The 19,626-nt window shown below is 43.6% G+C and overlaps 1 protein-coding gene across 1 annotated transcript; it reads left to right on the top strand.

Annotated features, from left to right (window-relative positions):
- Nucleotides 1-1,689: 1,689 nt before the first annotated feature.
- LOC311247557 (carbonic anhydrase 12-like) lies at nucleotides 1,690-19,193 on the top strand (the record flags this gene model as incomplete). The annotated part of the gene is made up of 6 exons (XM_084338596.1): nucleotides 1,690-1,977; nucleotides 10,093-10,189; nucleotides 11,339-11,487; nucleotides 11,893-11,988; nucleotides 12,502-12,580; nucleotides 19,030-19,193. Coding segments are annotated over 6 exons (873 nt in total), but the record flags the coding sequence as incomplete, so codon positions are not given.
- Nucleotides 19,194-19,626: the final 433 nt, after the last annotated feature.

Raw genomic sequence — 19,626 nt, 5'->3', positions numbered from 1 at the left:
AATGCGGGTGGTCTTGCCCGCAACGATGTGCAATACAGTAGTACAACATATAATAGAATCCAATAGACAACATTGTGCAATAAACAGGTAACATAGTGGGACATCACGGTATTTGTACATAGTTATTTACAGAGCATGAAGGACATGCTAGGTCCCTTGGTAGTGCAATACACTGTTACTATACTATTTTTAAAGTGACCTTTCTTTGTGGCCATAAGTGTGGGCGTGTGCAGCATGAGTGAGTGCTTTCTCATGTTAAAGTGGCTGCTAGTGTGCGAGCGTGCACAGCGTGTGTGTCGTGTGTGTGCTAATGTGTGCTTGTGTGTGTAGGGTTCAGTGTTCTGTGACCCTCAGTGTTCATTGTTCAAGGCTCTGATGGCCTGGGGGAAGAAGCTGAGCCGAAGCCTCTCTGTCCTAGTAGCTGGTGTTCGCAGGCGTCTGCCTGACCTCAGCAGCTGGAACAGGCTGTTATTGGGGTGGTGAGGGTCTTTCATTATTCTGCAGGCTCTGGATTTGCACCTCTTGTTGTATAGAACCTGCAGGGGAGGTAGTGCAATACCCGTGGTACGCTCGGCAGAGCGCACCACTCTCTGTAGGGCCTTCTTGTCCTGTGCCGTGCTGTTGCCATACCAGGCAGTGATGTTTCCAGTCAAGATGCTCTCTACAGCTCCGGAGTAGAAGGCCTGGAGTATCTTCCCCGATACTCTGAACTTCCTTAACTGTCTCAGGTGGTAGAGGCGCTGCTTCGCCTTTTTTACAACCTGTGCCTCGTCTTAAGGCTAGAGGGAGTAGTTTTGCCACAATGTATTCCCAGATGGAAAGAGATGCTCATTGGGAAAACAGAATTAAGGATGGATATGAGGAGGCTTGCCTTTTCTGCAAAGGGGGTGGACACACACTGGAGTCGTGTACTCTATTGGAGAGGAGAGCTCACAGTGAGAAGATGGAGTTCCTGAAGGAGAATGGAGTTTGCTTTGGATGCTTGTGCACTGGGCACATCAGCAGAGAGTGCAGGGAACGTCTGTTTTGCAGGACATGTGGCTCACGACACCCCAGCTTGCTTCACATCCACTCTAAGGAGAATGGAGATGCAGAGAAAGGCAGGAGCAACTCAGACAGAGCAGTGGACAGAACTCTAGTCGAAATCCATACCGGTGGCCTTACTGGGGCCGGTGATCAAGGTTGCAAGCTTGCCATCGTACCAGTTAAAGTTAAATCCAGCAAAGGTCAAAGGTCAGTGGAAACCTACGCCTTTCTAGACCCAGGGAGTCCAGCGTCCTTCTGCACAATGGGTCTGATGGCTAAACTGGGACTATCTGGGAGGAAAACAAGGATCCTTTTACGTACTATGGGCCAAGACAAGGTGGTTGACAGTTGCATTACATCTGACTTGGAAGTCGCTGGATTGGACAGTGACCGATACTGTGAAATACCAAAAATCTTTGCACAACATCAAATGCCTGTCAATCGAAGTAACATCCCACAACGGCAAGATCTGGAAAATGGCCTCATCTGAAGCATGTCTATCTGCCACAAATAGATGCAGACGTGGAGATGTTGATTGGTCTGAACGTTCCCAGAGCCTTAGAACCACTGGAAGTCATCCGAAGTGTGGATGGAGGGCCATATGCAGTCAATACGATGCTTGGATGGACTGTAAATGGACCAGTTGGAGGAGACGACAGTGTCATGGCAGCGTTTGGAGCTAGTTCTGAAAGCTCGAGCAGCATCAATAAGAAGAGGAACTATAAACGTAAAGCTCATCAGGAGGTGATCGACGAGGCCAAGCAGGAGTTGAAGACACAGAGAGGAGAGAACACATGGCTCCTCCCAGAGCTCGACCAACGTCTTCATCAAATACAGCAGGAGACCATCTTCAAGACCAAGAAGAAGAAAAGGTCAAAAAAGATCAAGAAGGAGAAAAAGGAGAGGAAGAGACAAGAGGAGGACAAAGCCAAGGCAGAGGCCATCCAACAGGCTGGTCTGCATAAGCTGGAATTGAACTCATACTGGAAAGATGGAGGGAGTGGTCTTCCCCCAGTGCATAAGACTGGTACTGCAGCACATAAAGCCTCAGTAGAGAATGATGGAGGTGTTGGTTGGTTGAGGAAGAGTTTGAAGAGGATGAAGGAGCAGGCGGAGAGAGAACAACGCAGCCTCAGTGACGTGGTGTCACAGAGATATGGATCTATGGAGAAGTTTCAGAATCAACTTGCAGAAGCTGAGAGAGCAGCACATGGAGAAAGGAGGAGAGGAGGAGAAAGAGGAGAGGATGGCAAGAGGAGGAGGAAGAGAGGACAGAGAGAAGAGGATGGAGGAGGAGAGGAGAGGAGGATGGGATGGAGAGAAGAGGATGAGGAGGGACTCCATACTGTACTCGACGAAGTGGAATCAATTCTCAACAGTAGACATCTCACATACCTGCCACAATTACAGGAACGACAAAGATCAAGCGGAACTTCATCCCCGGTGACATAGTGCTCAATAATGGACGATTCCGCACCACGGAATTCCTGGATCATTGGGAGGATTACAGAGACGATGCCAGACAAGATCGGACTTGTGCAACAGGTCTGGATTAAGACTTGGACCTGTGACAAAGATTTGCCTTCTTCAGGAGTCGACAGTCATGAAGGCTTTGTTTCTTTTTCATGACTTTGGATTATTTTGACTTTTTCGTGACTTTGACGTTTGAATTGACTTGACTTTGGGGGGGGGGTTCGATTTAAGAAGAGTATCAAGACCTTATGAACTATGAACTCCTTGCGCACAAAAAAAAATGGGAACGAAATTTGTATTGTGGTGTTTTATATTAATTGAAGTGTTAGTAATTATTACTGTGAAATGAGATTATGTAATAATTAGGGGCCGGTATGTTGGTGACAGGTATACACAAGGCAGGTTGTTATGGTCACGTCATTCACTAAGGGGTAACGTGGTGTTGTAGTATGAGTAAAAGTCAGCTGTTCACCAGCGGGTTTCAGGTATTGAAATGATGAGGGAGTGAACGGGGAAGTCATACTTTGCTGACCGCACGTTACACAATATTAAATCAAGCTGTGATTTGCTTTTAACGACGTTACTATATCAACTGCTTTTAATCGCAATAACGTAACCAAACGCAGTATCCTGGAGCAGTGATTTCATGACAATCTGCGCGTCTGGCAGGTAGAATTATTTCCCCGGTTTAGTCTCTTGGTGACTCCATAAATGTTTGGATAGTCGCCATACAGGATACCTTCTAGCCATAGCCCAAAGGCAGTAGTACTGGATCCCTTCTAGCCATGGCCCAAAGGCAGCATTACTAGCTACGTATTTGTCCTTTAAGGACTAGTCAGATGAAGCTACAGAACTGCTTTGAACTACAACCAATCATTCTATGTTTATTTTTTGATCTGGGTACACTTCCTCTGTCAGCTTGTGATGATGATGTCACCAAACACTGTCACCGGCTTGTTGTCCTTCAGCCAGTACCGGTGACACAGAATCCTGCCTTTCTCATAGCACTGTGTCACCATGGCGATGGTGCACCTCCTTGTCTCCCAAACCGTCCTTCATAAGTCAGCCACCGTGCCGGGGAGAGGACCCTGGGTCGCCATGAACCCATTAGGACACAGATGGCCTGAGATGAATCTGGAGTCGATCAGGGGTGTAAAGTACTTGAGTAATTGTACTTTGTTACAATACTTACTGTTTTTGGGGATTTGTACTTTACTAGACTATTATTAGGTTTGTATACTTGTACTTTTACTCAATTACATTTTAGAGAAAAAAAACATACTTTTTACTCCTTACATTTAAAATGCAGACCTACAAAGTAGGGGAGAACGGGGGACGTTGTCACACGTTTTACTCTAGTGTGAATTGCTCATTATCAAAACATCTTTCAATAGTCATTCCTACATTAAACTGAAGCTTAAGATGTTGGCTTGAAATGTGTATCCCTCTCATTTTCCAACGTATTGTAACAAAGAGTTAATCACCTATCAAAGACACTCTGACACATTCTGACAACCAACCCCATCATGGGGATGGTTGGCACACACTATGGGGTTGGTTGTCACCATGTGTTTTAATGGGAAAAAAAGAAAAGGCAGAACTAAATTTAAAGTTTAATTGCATTGACAAGTTGACAAATACATAACTTAATGCATCTTAACATGAACATAAACAGGAACACATCTTTAAGCCATCCTATATAAAAAATAAAAAATAAATAAGAACACTCATTCACTTGTTACAGTGATGGCAAATGTAGGGTCTGGGCACTCCATGTGACAACCAACCCCAAAGAAAATGTGACGACCAACCCCAACTGGAATGTCTTGATAGCATCAAGGCTAACAGCGATCTAACAACTAGCTACAGTAGCTAACAAATATCTAAACTATAGCTATCCCTTCACACTTTTTAAGGTAATAATTGTTTCATTATAAACCAATTGTGTAAAAGCCTAGAAGAAAAATACTGAGGAGCGGAATATTTACAAATGGACATGAAAAACACAAAAAGCCCTCTCACCTCAAATTCAGCTGTTTCACTCCAAAGATGACAATGTAGGTGAACTCTGACAACCCCAATTCTGGACATTTAAATACCAAAGTATGGGAGACAGGACCCTCTGGTGGTGAAATATAATGAATGTGACAACCTACCCGTGTGACAACGTCCCCCGTTCTCCCCTACAAATCTTGCAGGTACCATTTTAATTAGTATATTTGTTTCTCTGGCCGAACTAACATTAACGTTATTAATCCTGCTGCCGCACTTTATTTAAAAACAGCCAATCAAATCCCCATCAATGGAAAATGAACCTACCCATACCCATGCTGATTGGTCCTTGTGCAAGAGTAGAAAGCAGGGATCTTTGATTAAACACCTGCTATCAGTAGAATAGACAGTCAGAGTGACAAGGTACAGAAGATGGCCACAAACGATAGTACAAGTGATGAAGAGGACGAAACTGAACATTTCATTGCCCGGAATAAAAAAAAGTTTTTACTTTAACTTTTTAGTACTTAAGTACATTTAAAAGTAGAAACTTTTAGACTTTTACTCAAGTGTGTTTTTAGCCAGATACTCTGACATTGACTTGAAGCGGGCATGGCCAACCGCATTTCACTGTATGCCCTGGTATGTATGTGATGGTATGTATGTGATGGTATGTATGTGATGGATAAAACTCTTGAATCTTGAATCTTGAGTGCCTGGTTCAGACGGCAGCTTCACTCTGTTGTTATTGTACGGTCTGATGTTGGTGAAGCAGTTCTTGGATCTGTCCCAGGGCAGGTCATTGGCTGAGGGAGCCAGGTCCTGGAGTAGCTTATGGAAGCTCAGCAAACTCCTTCTGTTACTTGGCACTGTCGTTGGCACACAGACCCTCAACATGCTGCAGGAAAGACGTCTTACTACTGTAACAGGCTTGACCAACTTTCTGTAACCAAGAAGCCGATTGAGCTTCTCCTCTTTCAGCTCCATGTCGGCCACTGCGATCAGCTGGTCCAATTTATATTTGGTTTCAGTGATCTCAGCCTCTCAGGGAGTATGTTATTAAAATCAAAGCAACACCAGTGGAGTTTTGTTATGAATATAAATATAATCGTGTTATAGTTTACTGACTTTGGGTATTTTTACCGAGGTGGCCCGGGAATTGACCCAGACGGCCTCCTCAAATTCTCTATGCAGGAGAAATCCTGAAAGAGAGAGAGAGGGATAGAGGGGCGTCACATAGTAAGAGTGATGCATCAATGGATAGGGATGTTTCTTGGATGGTAATTGAGTGTCGCTTGTCTCTGACTGACTCGATGCTACAGGCTTCATTACCCTCATCACTGCTCATAGATGTGTGTGTGTGTGTGTGTGTGTGTGTGTGTGTGTGTGTGTGTGTGTGTGTGTGTGTGTGTGTGTGTGTGTGTGTGTGTGTGTGTGTGTGTGTGTGTGTGTGTGTGTGTGTGTGTGTGTGTGTGTGTGTGTGTGTGAAATAATCCCTGCCTCCTCTAGTATCTAAGCATGTGTATAGCACTCTTAGAGGCTTTGGCTGAATTATCATTGGGTACATACACACCCCTGTGGCATCTGTGTACCTCTCTGCTTGAGTAAGTACTTAGTGATGCTTTGTGTATTATGTGTGTACAGACAGGGATGTAAAAAGTACCCAGAAATGATACTTAAGTGACAGTATGGGTACCGTCTCAAAATCGTACTCAAGTAAAAGTCAGAGTATCTGGCTAAAAACACACTTGAGTAAAAGTCAAAAGGTTTCTACTTTTAAATATTCTGATGGTCTATTCTTCTGATAGCAGGTGTTTAATCAGTAAGCAGTAAAAAGTAAGTTTTTTTTCTCTGAAATGTAAGTGAGTAAAAGTACAACTATAATACTTGAGTAAAGTACAAATCCCCCAAAACAGTACTTAACTATTGTAATGAAGTACAATTACTCAAGTACTTTACACCCCTGTGTACAGAACTATCATTTTGTCTTGCTGTAAATGTAAGAATATATCCTGTTCTGGGAAAGACAGGAGTTGTGCCTCCTTGTATTTTCTCTCCTCCAGACATTGGACCTCATGATCGAAAGTGTACATATAACTATCTTCTCCTCCGGATGCCTGAACGTGTGAAAAGGTGTTCATAAATAGCCAAAGTGTTCTCAGCTGTGCTCCCCTGAATGAAGAACGTCACTCATTCTTAAACTGGAAGCGCGTTCTCGTACACCTGAATTTGCATACAGAAACGCCCGGCCAGCTCCTTATAGCAATTTGTGACTGATCAAAATGTGATTAGATTAGATTCACATTTATTTTCATTATACAGCACAAGTACATTCCAATGAAAATAAGGTTGGCATCTAACCAGAGTACAAATGTAACAGTAAAGTGCAATAGGTGCAATAGGTGCAATAAGTGCAGTGATTAAACTGGGTATAAAATAAATACTACTCAGTAGTGCTCATCAGATGCATGTACAGTACAGAGTTGTAGTATTAATGTAATGTACAGTGATACAGGTATAAAGACCCTATAGTAGTAAGTCATACTGTAGAACATAACATCTTGCTTGCTTGCGTGACATCTTATTTAGTAGTGTCAATATGGTTACAAGGCCATACAAATATTGTCGTATTTATTATTATAATTCCGAGGATGTCTGTAAAATCAATGTGAATGCAATCACCAATGATTTCTCCCAAATTAAGCCCTTAATTAAGAACACAGGCACAGTCTGTCCTATCTAAACTGCCTTTCCGCGTTCATAAATCCTGTTCGTACCTACGAACGAATCTCCGAAAAGAAACCATTTTGATCATGCCAAAATCTGTCAGAGAAGTTCGTAAGTGGAGTTACGAAGAAAAAAAGTCCATTCGATCATGAGGTCCATTGTGTGTAGTCTTTTCTCTCATGTAAGCATGTGGACCATATGGTTCTACTTCATAGCTAATGTGGGGTTCTGAGTAGTATGTGTTCAGAAGCACATTCATCTTCTGGTTTCCTTGCACTGATGATAGAATGTGTTTAGCTGCAGTCAATGTTACACATTTCATGTGTTCATGGTGGCAAGTTAGAGTAGACTATGCAAAATTAATCAACATGAAAACATGCTATTTCCATGTACAATCATTGGGCCTCATTCAACAATACTCTCTTATTATTTTTCCTATATTCTTGCTTACCTGTCTGTTAAGAGAACAATAAGAAAAGCCACCGCCACATTCATCAAGCCGTTCTTAAAGTCCAAATCTGTTCTTACGCAGGTTTTTGAATGGTGAATCCCACTCATTCTAAACTGGATGCGCGTTCTCGCGCAAGTCATTTGCATACAGAGACACGCCTCGCAGGCTCATTATAATACGAGAGCCGTGGGTCTGCATCGGATCCCCTGGCCGTATTCAAGCGCTGGAGCGCTTTGCGATGGATCAAAATTAGATAGGAATCAAATGTATTGTCATCATACAGCACCTATAGCTATATAGTGGAATATACTGTATTCATATAGTAATATAATAGTAGTTGGCTAGTTGCACGCTTCTGGCCACCTCCCACAGTGCGCGCATACACACTTGATTGATTGATTGATTGATTGATTGAAAATTGTATTAACAGATTGCAGAATGGGTACAATACAGTACAGTTCAATACACACAATAGACCTGTCGCTAAACCACGCCCCAAAATAGAATTTGTCCAATCATATTACAGCAAAATCCTCGCTGCACAAACCTCGGTCAACTAGGATTGTAGGCTGTATCAAACCAGACGGCTTTGATCGAAACCACTGTCAAGAGTTCAGTTTTATGTTATTATCTACATAATATCCGATGGTGAAACGCTGTGCGTGGGGTACCTGTAATTCGGACATCAGGTACCCTGAAAGACTGGATGGAGGAGTATATTTCATACCTTACCCAGATAGCAAAAGGTGTTAATTCAATGTTGATTTATGGTCACAATGCTTGATTTTTGGTTAAGGTCGACGATTGATGTTGAATCACCCATTAACCTTTAAAGCAATTGACTAATGTTGAAAACATATCATTGAATCAATATTGTTTTGTGGTTGCATTTTAATGATTGAAATGCCAATATCTAATAAATGTTGAATCAACGGATGCTGCTCAACATGCTGTCGTCATTGTCTCATCACCCAGACTGCACTGCACTTGTGCTGCCCCGCCTCCCAGAATGCACCTGTGCGGCAGCTTCCTGGCTGCTACCTCATGTCTCTCTGCATCGGTGAGTACTGCATGGCAATAATGTCGATTATGTTGTATGTTGTATGTTGTATGTTGTATGTATGCTTTCGATTGCAAACGCCAGCGGAGTAGTGCCGTGTTCGTTTTTACATGGTAGAGAATATTATATTAACAGTTATTCATGCCTGCTAGCTGAAGCTAATTTAGCTAGTAGCGTTAGCAGTTAGCTATGATGAATGTTTCTTGATTTTGGTGTTTAGTGATATCCACCTGTTGTATATACTGTTATACATTTTATGTAGGCTAACGTCAGTAACGTTTCAAAATGTGGCTTATGATGTATTCTTTAACAGGATACACTGGCACAATCAGTTAGCTTAGCATTGCTGCTACCTTGCTTGCTAAAAAGTCATGGTAAACCAACATGGCAGGGTGCAGGCATACAGGCCGGGCCTGTCTCTCTCCCTCCCTCCCTAATGTGTTTGTGCTTAAAACAGTGAATGATGACCGCATGTTCTCAGAGCATTTTCAGAGCACTGTTAAACTGTTAAATGGTCATTTTAAAACTAATATAAGAAATTAATGTATATAGTGGTATATTTATGAGGGAAAACAAATATTTGCAACAACTTTTAACATTTATACAGGTAGGTTATTGATAACTAATTCTGCTATGAGTGTCATATTATAATCAATCAAAGCGAGGAACATAGAACCCGGGGAACATAGGACCGGGGGAACATAGGGATGATCCCCTGGTGGGTATCCACTTGCATTCATTGTGCTACAGTAAGCTAGGCTAGCTGGTTTGTATCCACTTGCATTCATTGTGCTACAGTAAGCTAGGCTAGCTGGCCTGTTCTGTTTCCATTCATTGTGCTAAGCTAGGCTAGCTGGTTTGTATCCACTTGCATTCATTGTGCTACAGTAAGCTAGGCTAGCTGGTCTGTATCTGCCTCCATTCATTGTGCTAAGCTAGGCTAGCTGGCCTGTTCTGTTTCCATTCATTGTGCTAAGCTAGGCTAGCTGGTCTGTACCTGCTTCCATTCATTGTGCTAAGCTAGGCTAGCTTGCCTGTTCTGTTTCCATTCATTGCGCTAAGCTAGGCTAGCTTTCAGCAGGATATCTTTCTACTGAATGCACAGAGGAAACTGGTATCTATCTTCTTGTCTGACTCTGGAGAAGACGATAAGATAATTTCCCATAATGTTGGCGCATTCTACTTTAAACACTCACTTTTAACATTCACTTTAGACACTTTAAAAAATGTTTAACAGTCCATCATATAATATCTATGTATTACTAAACTATACTATATTTTGTATCCAGGTGACAGCCACTGGCCCACTATCGCCCCAGACCATTGCAATGGTTCCAGACAGTCTCCCATCGACATCGTGTAGGCTAATGCCACCGAGGACTCTGCCCTCACTGCCTTCTCCTTCGTCAACTACGGCAACACCTCTGCCCTGTACGAGAGCGAGAACACCGGCAAGACAGGTGAGCAATGATAGGGACCCTGTATTGAGAAAGGATAGGGACCCTGTATTGGGAAAGGATAGGGACCCTGTATTGAGAAAGGATATGGACCCTGTATTGAGAAAGGATATGGACCCTGTATTGAGAAAGGATAGGGACCCTGTATTGAGAAAGGATATGGACCCTGTATTGAGAAAGGATAGGGACCTGTATTGATAAACTATAGGGAACATGTATTGATAAACGATAGTATTCAGTCACATAAAGAGGAACAAAAATAAACAGGATGATTAGTAGTCATTTAGAACAACGCCACCAGACTGTTTGTAAAGAGTTTCTAGTTTGAGGAGAAACAGGATTCCTTTCACTCGAGTCTCCAGTCAGTCTGGGTGTAGTTTGTGTTCAGTGCATCACCTCCATCCCAACAAGAAGACCCCCTGGAGACCCCTGTCCTAGAGGACCTCTCTCCCAGTCCAGACCCCTGTCCAGGACCTCTCTCCCAGTCCAGACCCCTGTCCTAGAGGACCTCTCTCTCAGTCCAGACCCCTGACCTAGACTAGAGGACCTCTCTCCCAGTCCAGACCCCTGACCTAGAGGACCTCTCTCCCAGTCCAGACCCCTGACCTAGAGGACCTCTCTCCCAGTCCAGACCCCTGACCTAGAGGCCCTCTCTCCCAGTCCAGACCCCTGACCTAGACTAGAGGACCTCTCTCCCAGTCCAGACCCCTGACCTAGGGGTGGTTAAGGACGGGGACATGTAGGTTTAATGTATGGAGATGTTTTTCATCCACATGCTCTTGTACAACCCCATCATGTCTGACTCTGTGTGCATGTTATGCTTGTTCAGTTTATTATTCAACGTTTTGTGCCCTGGCTTTCTGGAATAACTTCTTTTTTTGTATGCAAGAATGTGCTTTAAAACTCAATGCATTATTCTGTGTTTTGGATTATTAAAGCTGCAGTAGGCAACTTCGGAGAAGTTTAGCAAATAGCAGTTATAAATAGAGGACAGTTTAGCAGTTATGAATAGAGGGCAGTTATGAATAGAGGGACAGTTTAGTTAGACGAATTGTGCACCATGACAATTCGACGAAAGGTCATAAGCCAGGATTTGAACCCGTAGCGTCGCGGTACGTAGCTGAACCCACCCTCTGTTTGTTTGTCTTCCAGTCAAAGTGACTCTGAGGAGTGGCGTGCAGGTGTCCGGGGGGGGTCTGTCCGAGGCCTACGACAGCCTACAGTTCCACCTGCACTGGGGCAACGGCTCTGAGGTGAAGGGGTCCGAGCACACGGTGAACGGCAAGCGCTACGCCATGGAGGTACGGGTTCGACTAGGGATCAGACTGGGGGCTAGATCCACAAAGAATGTATTGCACGGTGCTAATTGCACCCTTACTTACAATTCATTATGAATTCAAAATGGGGGACCCTGATGTAAACAAGACGAAAGTCTTTTTCTGGTCTGCATCCCCTTAACAATTGTGTGTATTGAGCCGTACTGTATTGTACCCATTCTGCAATCTGTTAATAAAATGTTCAATCAATCAATCACCTGCACTGTGATTGATTGAATGACATTTGTACTGTACTTTACTGTACATATAAAACCATTGAAACAATAGAAAAAAGATGCAGGTGCGTTGAAAAAGGAGTCCAAAGAAGTGGGCGCAGGCGAGCGTTTTGAGCCCCAGATGTTCATTAACCCCCGCATGGCTTCCCCTCAGATGCACATCGTGAACCTCAAGTCGTCCTACGGCGGGAACACGTCGCTGGGCGTCGCCGACCCCGCCGGGCTGGCTGCCTTCGGCTTCTTCAACGAGGTGAGGATGTGTGTGTGTGTGTTTGGGTGTTCGAACGTTCGGACCTTCGTTCATTACGTTGGCATTCAAATTCTAAATCAACATTAGAAAATTTTCATTTTTAATTAAAAAAATAAATCTATTATTTTTAATTGTTTGTCTATTCATTCTGTTTAAACCAATGGGGTTTTTCTTCACAGTTGCAGATAGAGATTAGGCTACACTAATATTATAGTATTAAAAACTGATGAATTATATTCATTAAAGAAAGTTGATTTAATAAAAGAAAAAGACTCACTTTATTCAAATTGAGGATTTCGTTTTAGGATATTTATATATATAAAAAAAGAAATACATTTTTTTTTAAAGATTTTTTTTTAATTAAAAACGTAGGATCAAATGTCAGTTTGAAAAACCCTGACGAAGTTCGAATCCCAAAAACAGGCTTCGGGGACAGCTTTAGTGTGTGTGTGTGTGTGTGAGAGAACAGGGTACAATAGACTCGAGCGCTAAACCATGACTGCGTTTTGACAGGAAATGTCTGGAAATGCGACTAACTCACCTGCCAGTTGGAACGCCTTGACCTCCCACCTGAGCAATGTCATGCTGAAAGGTAAGAGGATGTTTCGATATGTGTTGCCTTGTCCAACGAGAGTTAAATCATCTCCTATCAGGTAAATCATCTCCTATCAGGCTGTCTGGCTGCAGGTTCAACAAGTTAAATCATCTCCTATCAGTCTGGCTGCAGGTTCAACAAGTTAAATCATCTCCTATCAGTCTGCCTGTAGGTTCATATAAAACCATTGAAACAATAGAAAAAAGATGCAGGTGCGTTGAAAAAGGAGTCCAAAGAAGTGGGCGCAGGCGAGCGTTTTGAGCCCCAGATGTTCATTAACCCCCGCATGGCTTCCCCTCAGATGCACATTGTGAACCTCAAGTCGTCCTACGGCGGGAACACGTCGCTGGGCGTCGCCGACCCCGCCGGGCTGGCTGCCTTCGGCTTCTTCAACGAGGTGAGGAGGTGTGTGTGTGTTTGGGCGTTCGAACGTTCGGACCTTCGTTCATTACGTTGGCATTCAAATTCTAAATCAACATTAGAAAATTTTCATTTTTAATTAAAAAAATAAATCTATTATTTTTAATTGTTTATGTCTATTCATTCTGTTTAAACCAATGGGGTTTTTCTTCACAGTTGCAGATAGAGATTAGGCTACACTAATATTATAGTATTAAAAACTGATGAATTATATTCATTAAAGAAAGTTGATTTAATAAAAGAAAAATACTCACTTTATTCAAATTGAGGATTTAGTTTGAGGATATTTATATATATAAAAAAAGAAATAATTTTTTTTTTTTTAAAGATTTTTTTTTAATTAAAAACGTAGGATCAAATGTCCGTTTGAAAAACCCTGACGAAGTTCGAATCCCAAAAACAGGCTTCGGGGACAGCTTTAGTGTGTGTGTGTGTGAGAGAACAGGGTACAATAGACTCGAGCGCTAAACCATGACTGCGTTTTGACAGGAAATGTCTGGAAATGCGACTAAATCACCTGCCAGTTGGAACGCCTTGACCTCCCACCTGAGCAACGTCATGCTGAAAGGTAAGAGGATGTTTCGATATGTGTTGCCTTGTCCAACGAGAGTTAAATCATCTCCTATCAGGCTGTCTGGCTGCAGGTTCAACAAGTTAAATCATCTCCTATCAGTCTGGCTGCAGGTTCAACAAGTTAAATCATCTCCTATCAGTCTGCCTGTAGGTTCAACAAGTTAAATCATCTCCTGTCTGGCTGCAGGTTCAACAAGTTAAATCATCTCCTATCAGGCTGACTGTCTGCAGGGTTCAACAAGTTAAACCAAGACCTTTTAAGGCTTTAAATGGAGAATTATGAACGTGTGGTGGATTTTTGACGTCTCCAGGGATGGTTAAATGAAATACAGAGACAAGAGATTGGCCTTAAATCAGAGTGCAAACCACCAGGTTCTCCACGGACATCCAGCAGCCTAAAACAGTGTCACACTGCGAATTAGGCATTCTGAAATAATCAAACAGGAGCAGAAAGAGACAGCCGGATTACTCAGATTAACAATACAATACAGGTTTATTGGAAAAGAAAATATATACAGTACGCCCATACGGACGGACTTTCAGTCTGTCAGAGTGTATATTCACAGGTCTGTCAGAGTGAAAGTGACAAAAAGCAAAGTGTCATGTGTTTTAACACAGTGGAATAGAGACGCCTTCTTTGATGCATTCCTTAGAACTCTGGGAGGCTCCAAAAGGTTTCTAGCCGGCGCTGACCTTGACAAACTTATCAGGGCAGATGAATAGTGCTCTGTTTTAAACAGAAATCCTGACTTCACCAAGAGAGAAGGGGGAGGAGGAGGTGGAGGGGGGGGGGAGGAGGAGGAGGAGGGGGTGGAGGAGGAGGAGGAGGTGGAGGATGAGGGGGTGGAGGAGGAGGAGGAGGAGGAGGATGAGGAGGAGGAGGAGGAGGAGGATGTGAAATTACCCTTCACATTCCCCACTTTGTGCCATTTTTGGCACATCCTGGTAATTTCAACTATCAATATCACTAAACCACAGTCTCAAGACACCATGCAGAACATCAAATCAATCAACATTAATACATCATAATGTCATACTTGGCTAAGTAGGACGATAATTCCAAGCAGGTAATTGCAAAATGTTGCATCCTTAGGTACAATAATTTTTTTTTTTAAACATAATAAGGTAGAACAATAACTCTTGAGAAAGAAAGAAGAGGGGGAAAAAAGTTCAGGTGCAAATTGAAAAGGGGAAGAGTCCCAGGCCGGGGACAGATTGGTCGCTGGCGCCTTATAAAGCGCTTCTCAGTGACCCGAAGCGCCGACAGCAGTTAATAGGAAACAAAGAACAAATAAAATAAAATGGCAGTCTTAATATAAGTAGTATTTTCAAACTCTGAATATGTACCCATATCTAAATCAGAAATTTGACTTTTTAATATGCACACTGGCTTCCCTTGTTGTCATTCTCAGTAGCAGTCACAGTGGACTACAGTAGCAGTCAGGTGTCTTCCCCACTCCTTCACACACAGAACGATATATCTGTTGTAAGGAGGCTGGATGCCGTTGAGTACAGTAGCAGTCAGGTGTCTTCCCACTCCTTCACACACAGAACGATATATCTGTTGTAAGGAGGCTGGATGCCGTTGAGTACAGTAGCAGTCAGGTGTCTTCCCACTCCTTCACACACAGAACGATATATCTGTTGTAAGGAGGCTGGATGCCGTTGAGTACAGTAGCAGTCAGGTGTCTTCCCACTCCTTCACACACAGAACGATATATCTGTTGTAAGGAGGCTGGATGCCGTTGAGTACAGTAGCAGTCAGGTGTCTTCCCACTCCTTCACACACAGAACGATATATCTGTTGTAAGGAGGCTGGATGCCGTTGAGTACAGTAGCAGTCATCTCCCCATAGTTGAATACAGCAGCACACCAGGTGCAGGGAGTAGGGAGTAGGGAGGTAGGATATTCGTTGTTTGTACAGGCCGGGGCCGTCGTTGGCGTGGTGGGGTAGGTCCTACTTATGCAAAAGGGCTTGTATTGCCGACTGGGGTGCGTGGTAGGGGTTCCTGTGGATCCCAGCAGCGGTGCGTTCTTATCTTCGTGGCAGGGCGGGGCTATCGCACAGGGAGCTTAGCTGGAGTTCCTGTCCCAGTTGCCCTCCCAGGGCCTCCACTGATCCCTGGGCCCCGCTTCCGTAGCACCGGCCCTGCTGTGGTGTTGCCATATCATGCGAGATGTTGAGCAGGCGGTTCCTGTTGGACTTGGGACTGAACCTGATTAGGTTGTCGTCGTCCTCCGCGGGTTCATATGGGTATGGTGGCTGGTGTTCCGGTGGAGATGGGGCCCCTAGGTGGTGTGGTTGCCCAGGGACAGCGTGGCCCTGCAGTGGGAAGTACGGCCCTGGTGCATATTCGTTATCTTCTTTCTCCTGCGCTGAGAGAAACGCACCATCCTCCCCCTCACATTCCATAGATCTGAGTTCGACAGCATTGATTAATACTGCATCTTGGATGTCATGCGTCGCGTTAATGAGATTGCGCCGGCCAAAGGAAAAGAAATCAAAAAAAAAAAAAAACAACAACAATTTCAAACATGGTCAGTGTGTTACATGTCTGGATATCCCTCATAGTTGTACTGGCTGGAAACAAAGGGGAAAAAAACTGTTTACAGTTAGCTGTCGCCCTAGTTGAAACATGTGGAAATAGTGACCACCAGGGGTTACAAGTTGTAACATGCAATCAAATATCAAAAGGAATGAAAGGAATGACAAATCCAACTTTAGGACACTGGTATTACAAACGCTGTGATGGCGGAAAGACAAGTGCCTCAATAAGCTGTATAAGACAGTGTCTATGGAATTTAGAACATTTGAATAGCACTTATATTCAAAAGTGCTTGGAATAGAGGCCAAAAAATAAATAAAAAAATGCCTAACTGCTGTGCAGTGGCAGAGCAGGTATAACATTGGAAAAGCATGTATGTAGCTTAACACAGATAGTGACCAAAGCCCACATCAAAGTTGAGCTTCTCGCAGTGTCACGTATGTAGCTTATCTTATCTTAACACAGATAGTGACCAAAGCCCACATCAAAGTTGAGCTTCTCGCAGTGTCACGTATGTAGCTTAACACAGATAGTGACCAAAGCCCACATCAAAGTTGAGCTTCTCGCAGTGTCACGTATGTAGCTTAACACAGATAGTGACCAAAGCCCACATCAAAGTTGAGCTTCTCGCAGTGTCACGTATGTAGCTTATCTTATCTTAACACAGATAGTGACCAAAGCCCACATCAAAGTTGAGCTTCTCGCAGTGTCACGTATGTAGCTTAACACAGATAGTGACCAAAGCCCACATCAAAGTTGAGCTTCTCGCAGTGTCACGTATGTAGCTTAACACAGATAGTGACCAAAGCCCACATCAAAGTTGAGCTTCTCGCAGTGTCACGTATGTAGCTTATCTTATCTTAACACAGATAGTGACCAAAGCCCACATCAAAGTTGAGCTTCTCGCAGTGTCACGTATGTAGCTTAACACAGATAGTGACCAAAGCCCACATCAAAGTTGAGCTTCTCGCAGTGTCACGTATGTAGCTTATCTTATCAATAACACAGATAGTGACCAAAGCCTAACCAGGGTTGACTTCTCGCAGTGTCACATACATAATCAATAACACAGATAGTGACCAAAGCCTAACCAGGGTTGACTTCTCGCAGTGTCACATACATATAGAGATAAACACAGATAGTGACCAAAGTAACCAGGGTTGACTTCTCGCAGTGTCACATACATAATCAATAACACAGATAGTGACCAAAGCCTAACCAGGGTTGACTTCTCGCATTGTCACATACATAATCAATAACACAGATAGTGACCAAAGCCTAACCAGGGTTGACTTCTCGCATTGTCACATACATAATCAATAACACAGATAGTGACCAAAGCCTAACCAGGGTTGACTTCTCGCATTGTCACATACATAATCAATAACACATATAGTGACCAAAGCCTAACCAGGGTTGACTTCTCGCATTGTCACATACATAATCAATAACACAGATAGTGACCAAAGCCTAACCAGGGTTGACTTCTCGCAGTGTCACATACATATAGAGATAAACACAGATAGTGACCAAAGTAACCAGGGTTGACTTCTCGCAGTGTCACATACATATAGAGATAAACACAGATAGTGACCAAAGTAACCAGGGTTGACTTCTCGCAGTGTCACATACATATAGAGATAAACACAGATAGTGACCAAAGTAACCAGGGTTGACTTCTCGCAGTGTCACATACATATAGAGATAAACACAGATAGTGACCAAAGTAACCAGGGTTGACTTCTCGCAGTGTCACATACATATAGAGATAAACACAGATAGTGACCAAAGTAACCAGGGTTGACTTCTCGCAGTGTCACATACATATAGAGATAAACACAGATAGCATTACATTCAGACGGCCCCCCCCCCCCACTCCTGCTTACCTAACTCGCCGCGACGCTGCATGTAATGCCCGTGGAATGCCGTCCCGACCAGCCGATGCAGACAGACAATTCCTCACTGTCCCAGACTTCGCTGTGTTGTAGAGCGATGAAGAGCCCGTCTGCACCGGCAGGATCGGTTGGCATCACCACTTCAGACACCAAGAATGTGGTGGATTTTTGACGTCTCCAGGGATGGTTAAATGAAATACAGAGACAAGAGATTGGCCTTAAATCAGAGTGCAAACCACCAGGTTCTCCACGGACATCCAGCAGCCTAAAACAGTGTCACACTGCGAATTAGGCATTCTGAAATAATCAAACAGGAGCAGAAAGAGACAGCCGGATTACTCAGATTAACAATACAATACAGGTTTATTGGAAAAGAAAATATATACAGTACGCCCATACGGACGGACTTTCAGTCTGTCAGAGTGTATATTCACAGGTCTGTCAGAGTGAAAGTGACAAAAAGCAAAGTGTCATGTGTTTTAACACAGTGGAATAGAGACGCCTTCTTTGATGCATTCCTTAGAACTCTGGGAGGCTCCAAAAGGTTTCTAGCCGGCGCTGACCTTGACAAACTTATCAGGGCAGATGAATAGTGCTCTGTTTTAAACAGAAATCCTGACTTCACCAAGAGAGAAGGGGGAGGAGGAGGTGGAGGGGGGGGGGAGGAGGAGGAGGAGGGGGTGGAGGAGGAGGAGGAGGTGGAGGATGAGGGGGTGGAGGAGGAGGAGGAGGATGAGGAGGAGGAGGAGGAGGAGGATGTGAAATTACCCTTCACAAACGTAATACTTTTTAAGACTTGTTAACCCTTTCACTATCACACTACAGACGGTTAACCCTTTCACTATCACACGACAGACAGTTAACCGGTCTGTGTCTCTGAGGATGTGTGTCTGCGTCTCTTTTCTGAGGATGTGTGTCTCTTCTTTGAGGATGTGTGTCTGTGTCTCTTCTTCTTTGAGGACGTGTGTCTCTTCGTCTCTGAGAAAGTGTGTCTGTGTCTCTTCGTCTTCAGGTCAGCACGCGTCCCTGCCAGCAGGCCTTTCGCTGGACGATCTGCTAGAAGGAGTGGATCGTACCAAGTACTACCGCTACCTGGGCTCCTTGACCACCCCCGCCTGCAACGAGGCTGTGGTTTGGACCGTGTTCAAGGACTCGATCAAAATCAGCAAAGATTTGGTGAGGTTTCATTTCATCATAGATGTTAGCTAGCTGGCACCACAAGTCTCAAGAGAGATGTAAATGATCGACCACAGGAAAAAATGTACATAATGTACATTATGTTATATCCTCATACGTCTTGTATAAGTCAGCAAAAGTCAAAAAGTGACCGGTAGTCGAACCAACAATGATTGTAGTTGTGGTTTGAGTGCTCTCACCACTTGACTAAGCATCCCACCCTGAAACAAACACAGCTCTCACCACTAGACTAAGACGACACCCACCCTGATACAAACACTGTGACAGACCCTCTAAACACTGATAGACCCTCTAAACACTGATAGATCCTCTAAACACTGATAGATCTGAAAGAATATGTGGTGGTTATGATCGGGCTGAAGTGGAATAAACAATTTATGAAGAGTAAAAAAGATTATGCCACATATTATGT

Source organism: Notolepis coatsorum (assembly GCF_963971535.1).
Source record: "Notolepis coatsorum genome assembly, contig: SCAFFOLD_328, whole genome shotgun sequence".
NCBI classification, from domain to species: domain Eukaryota; kingdom Metazoa; phylum Chordata; class Actinopteri; order Aulopiformes; family Paralepididae; genus Notolepis; species Notolepis coatsorum.
The sequence above is the reverse complement of the archived record's forward strand: the minus strand, read 5'-3'. Positions and strand labels throughout refer to the sequence as shown.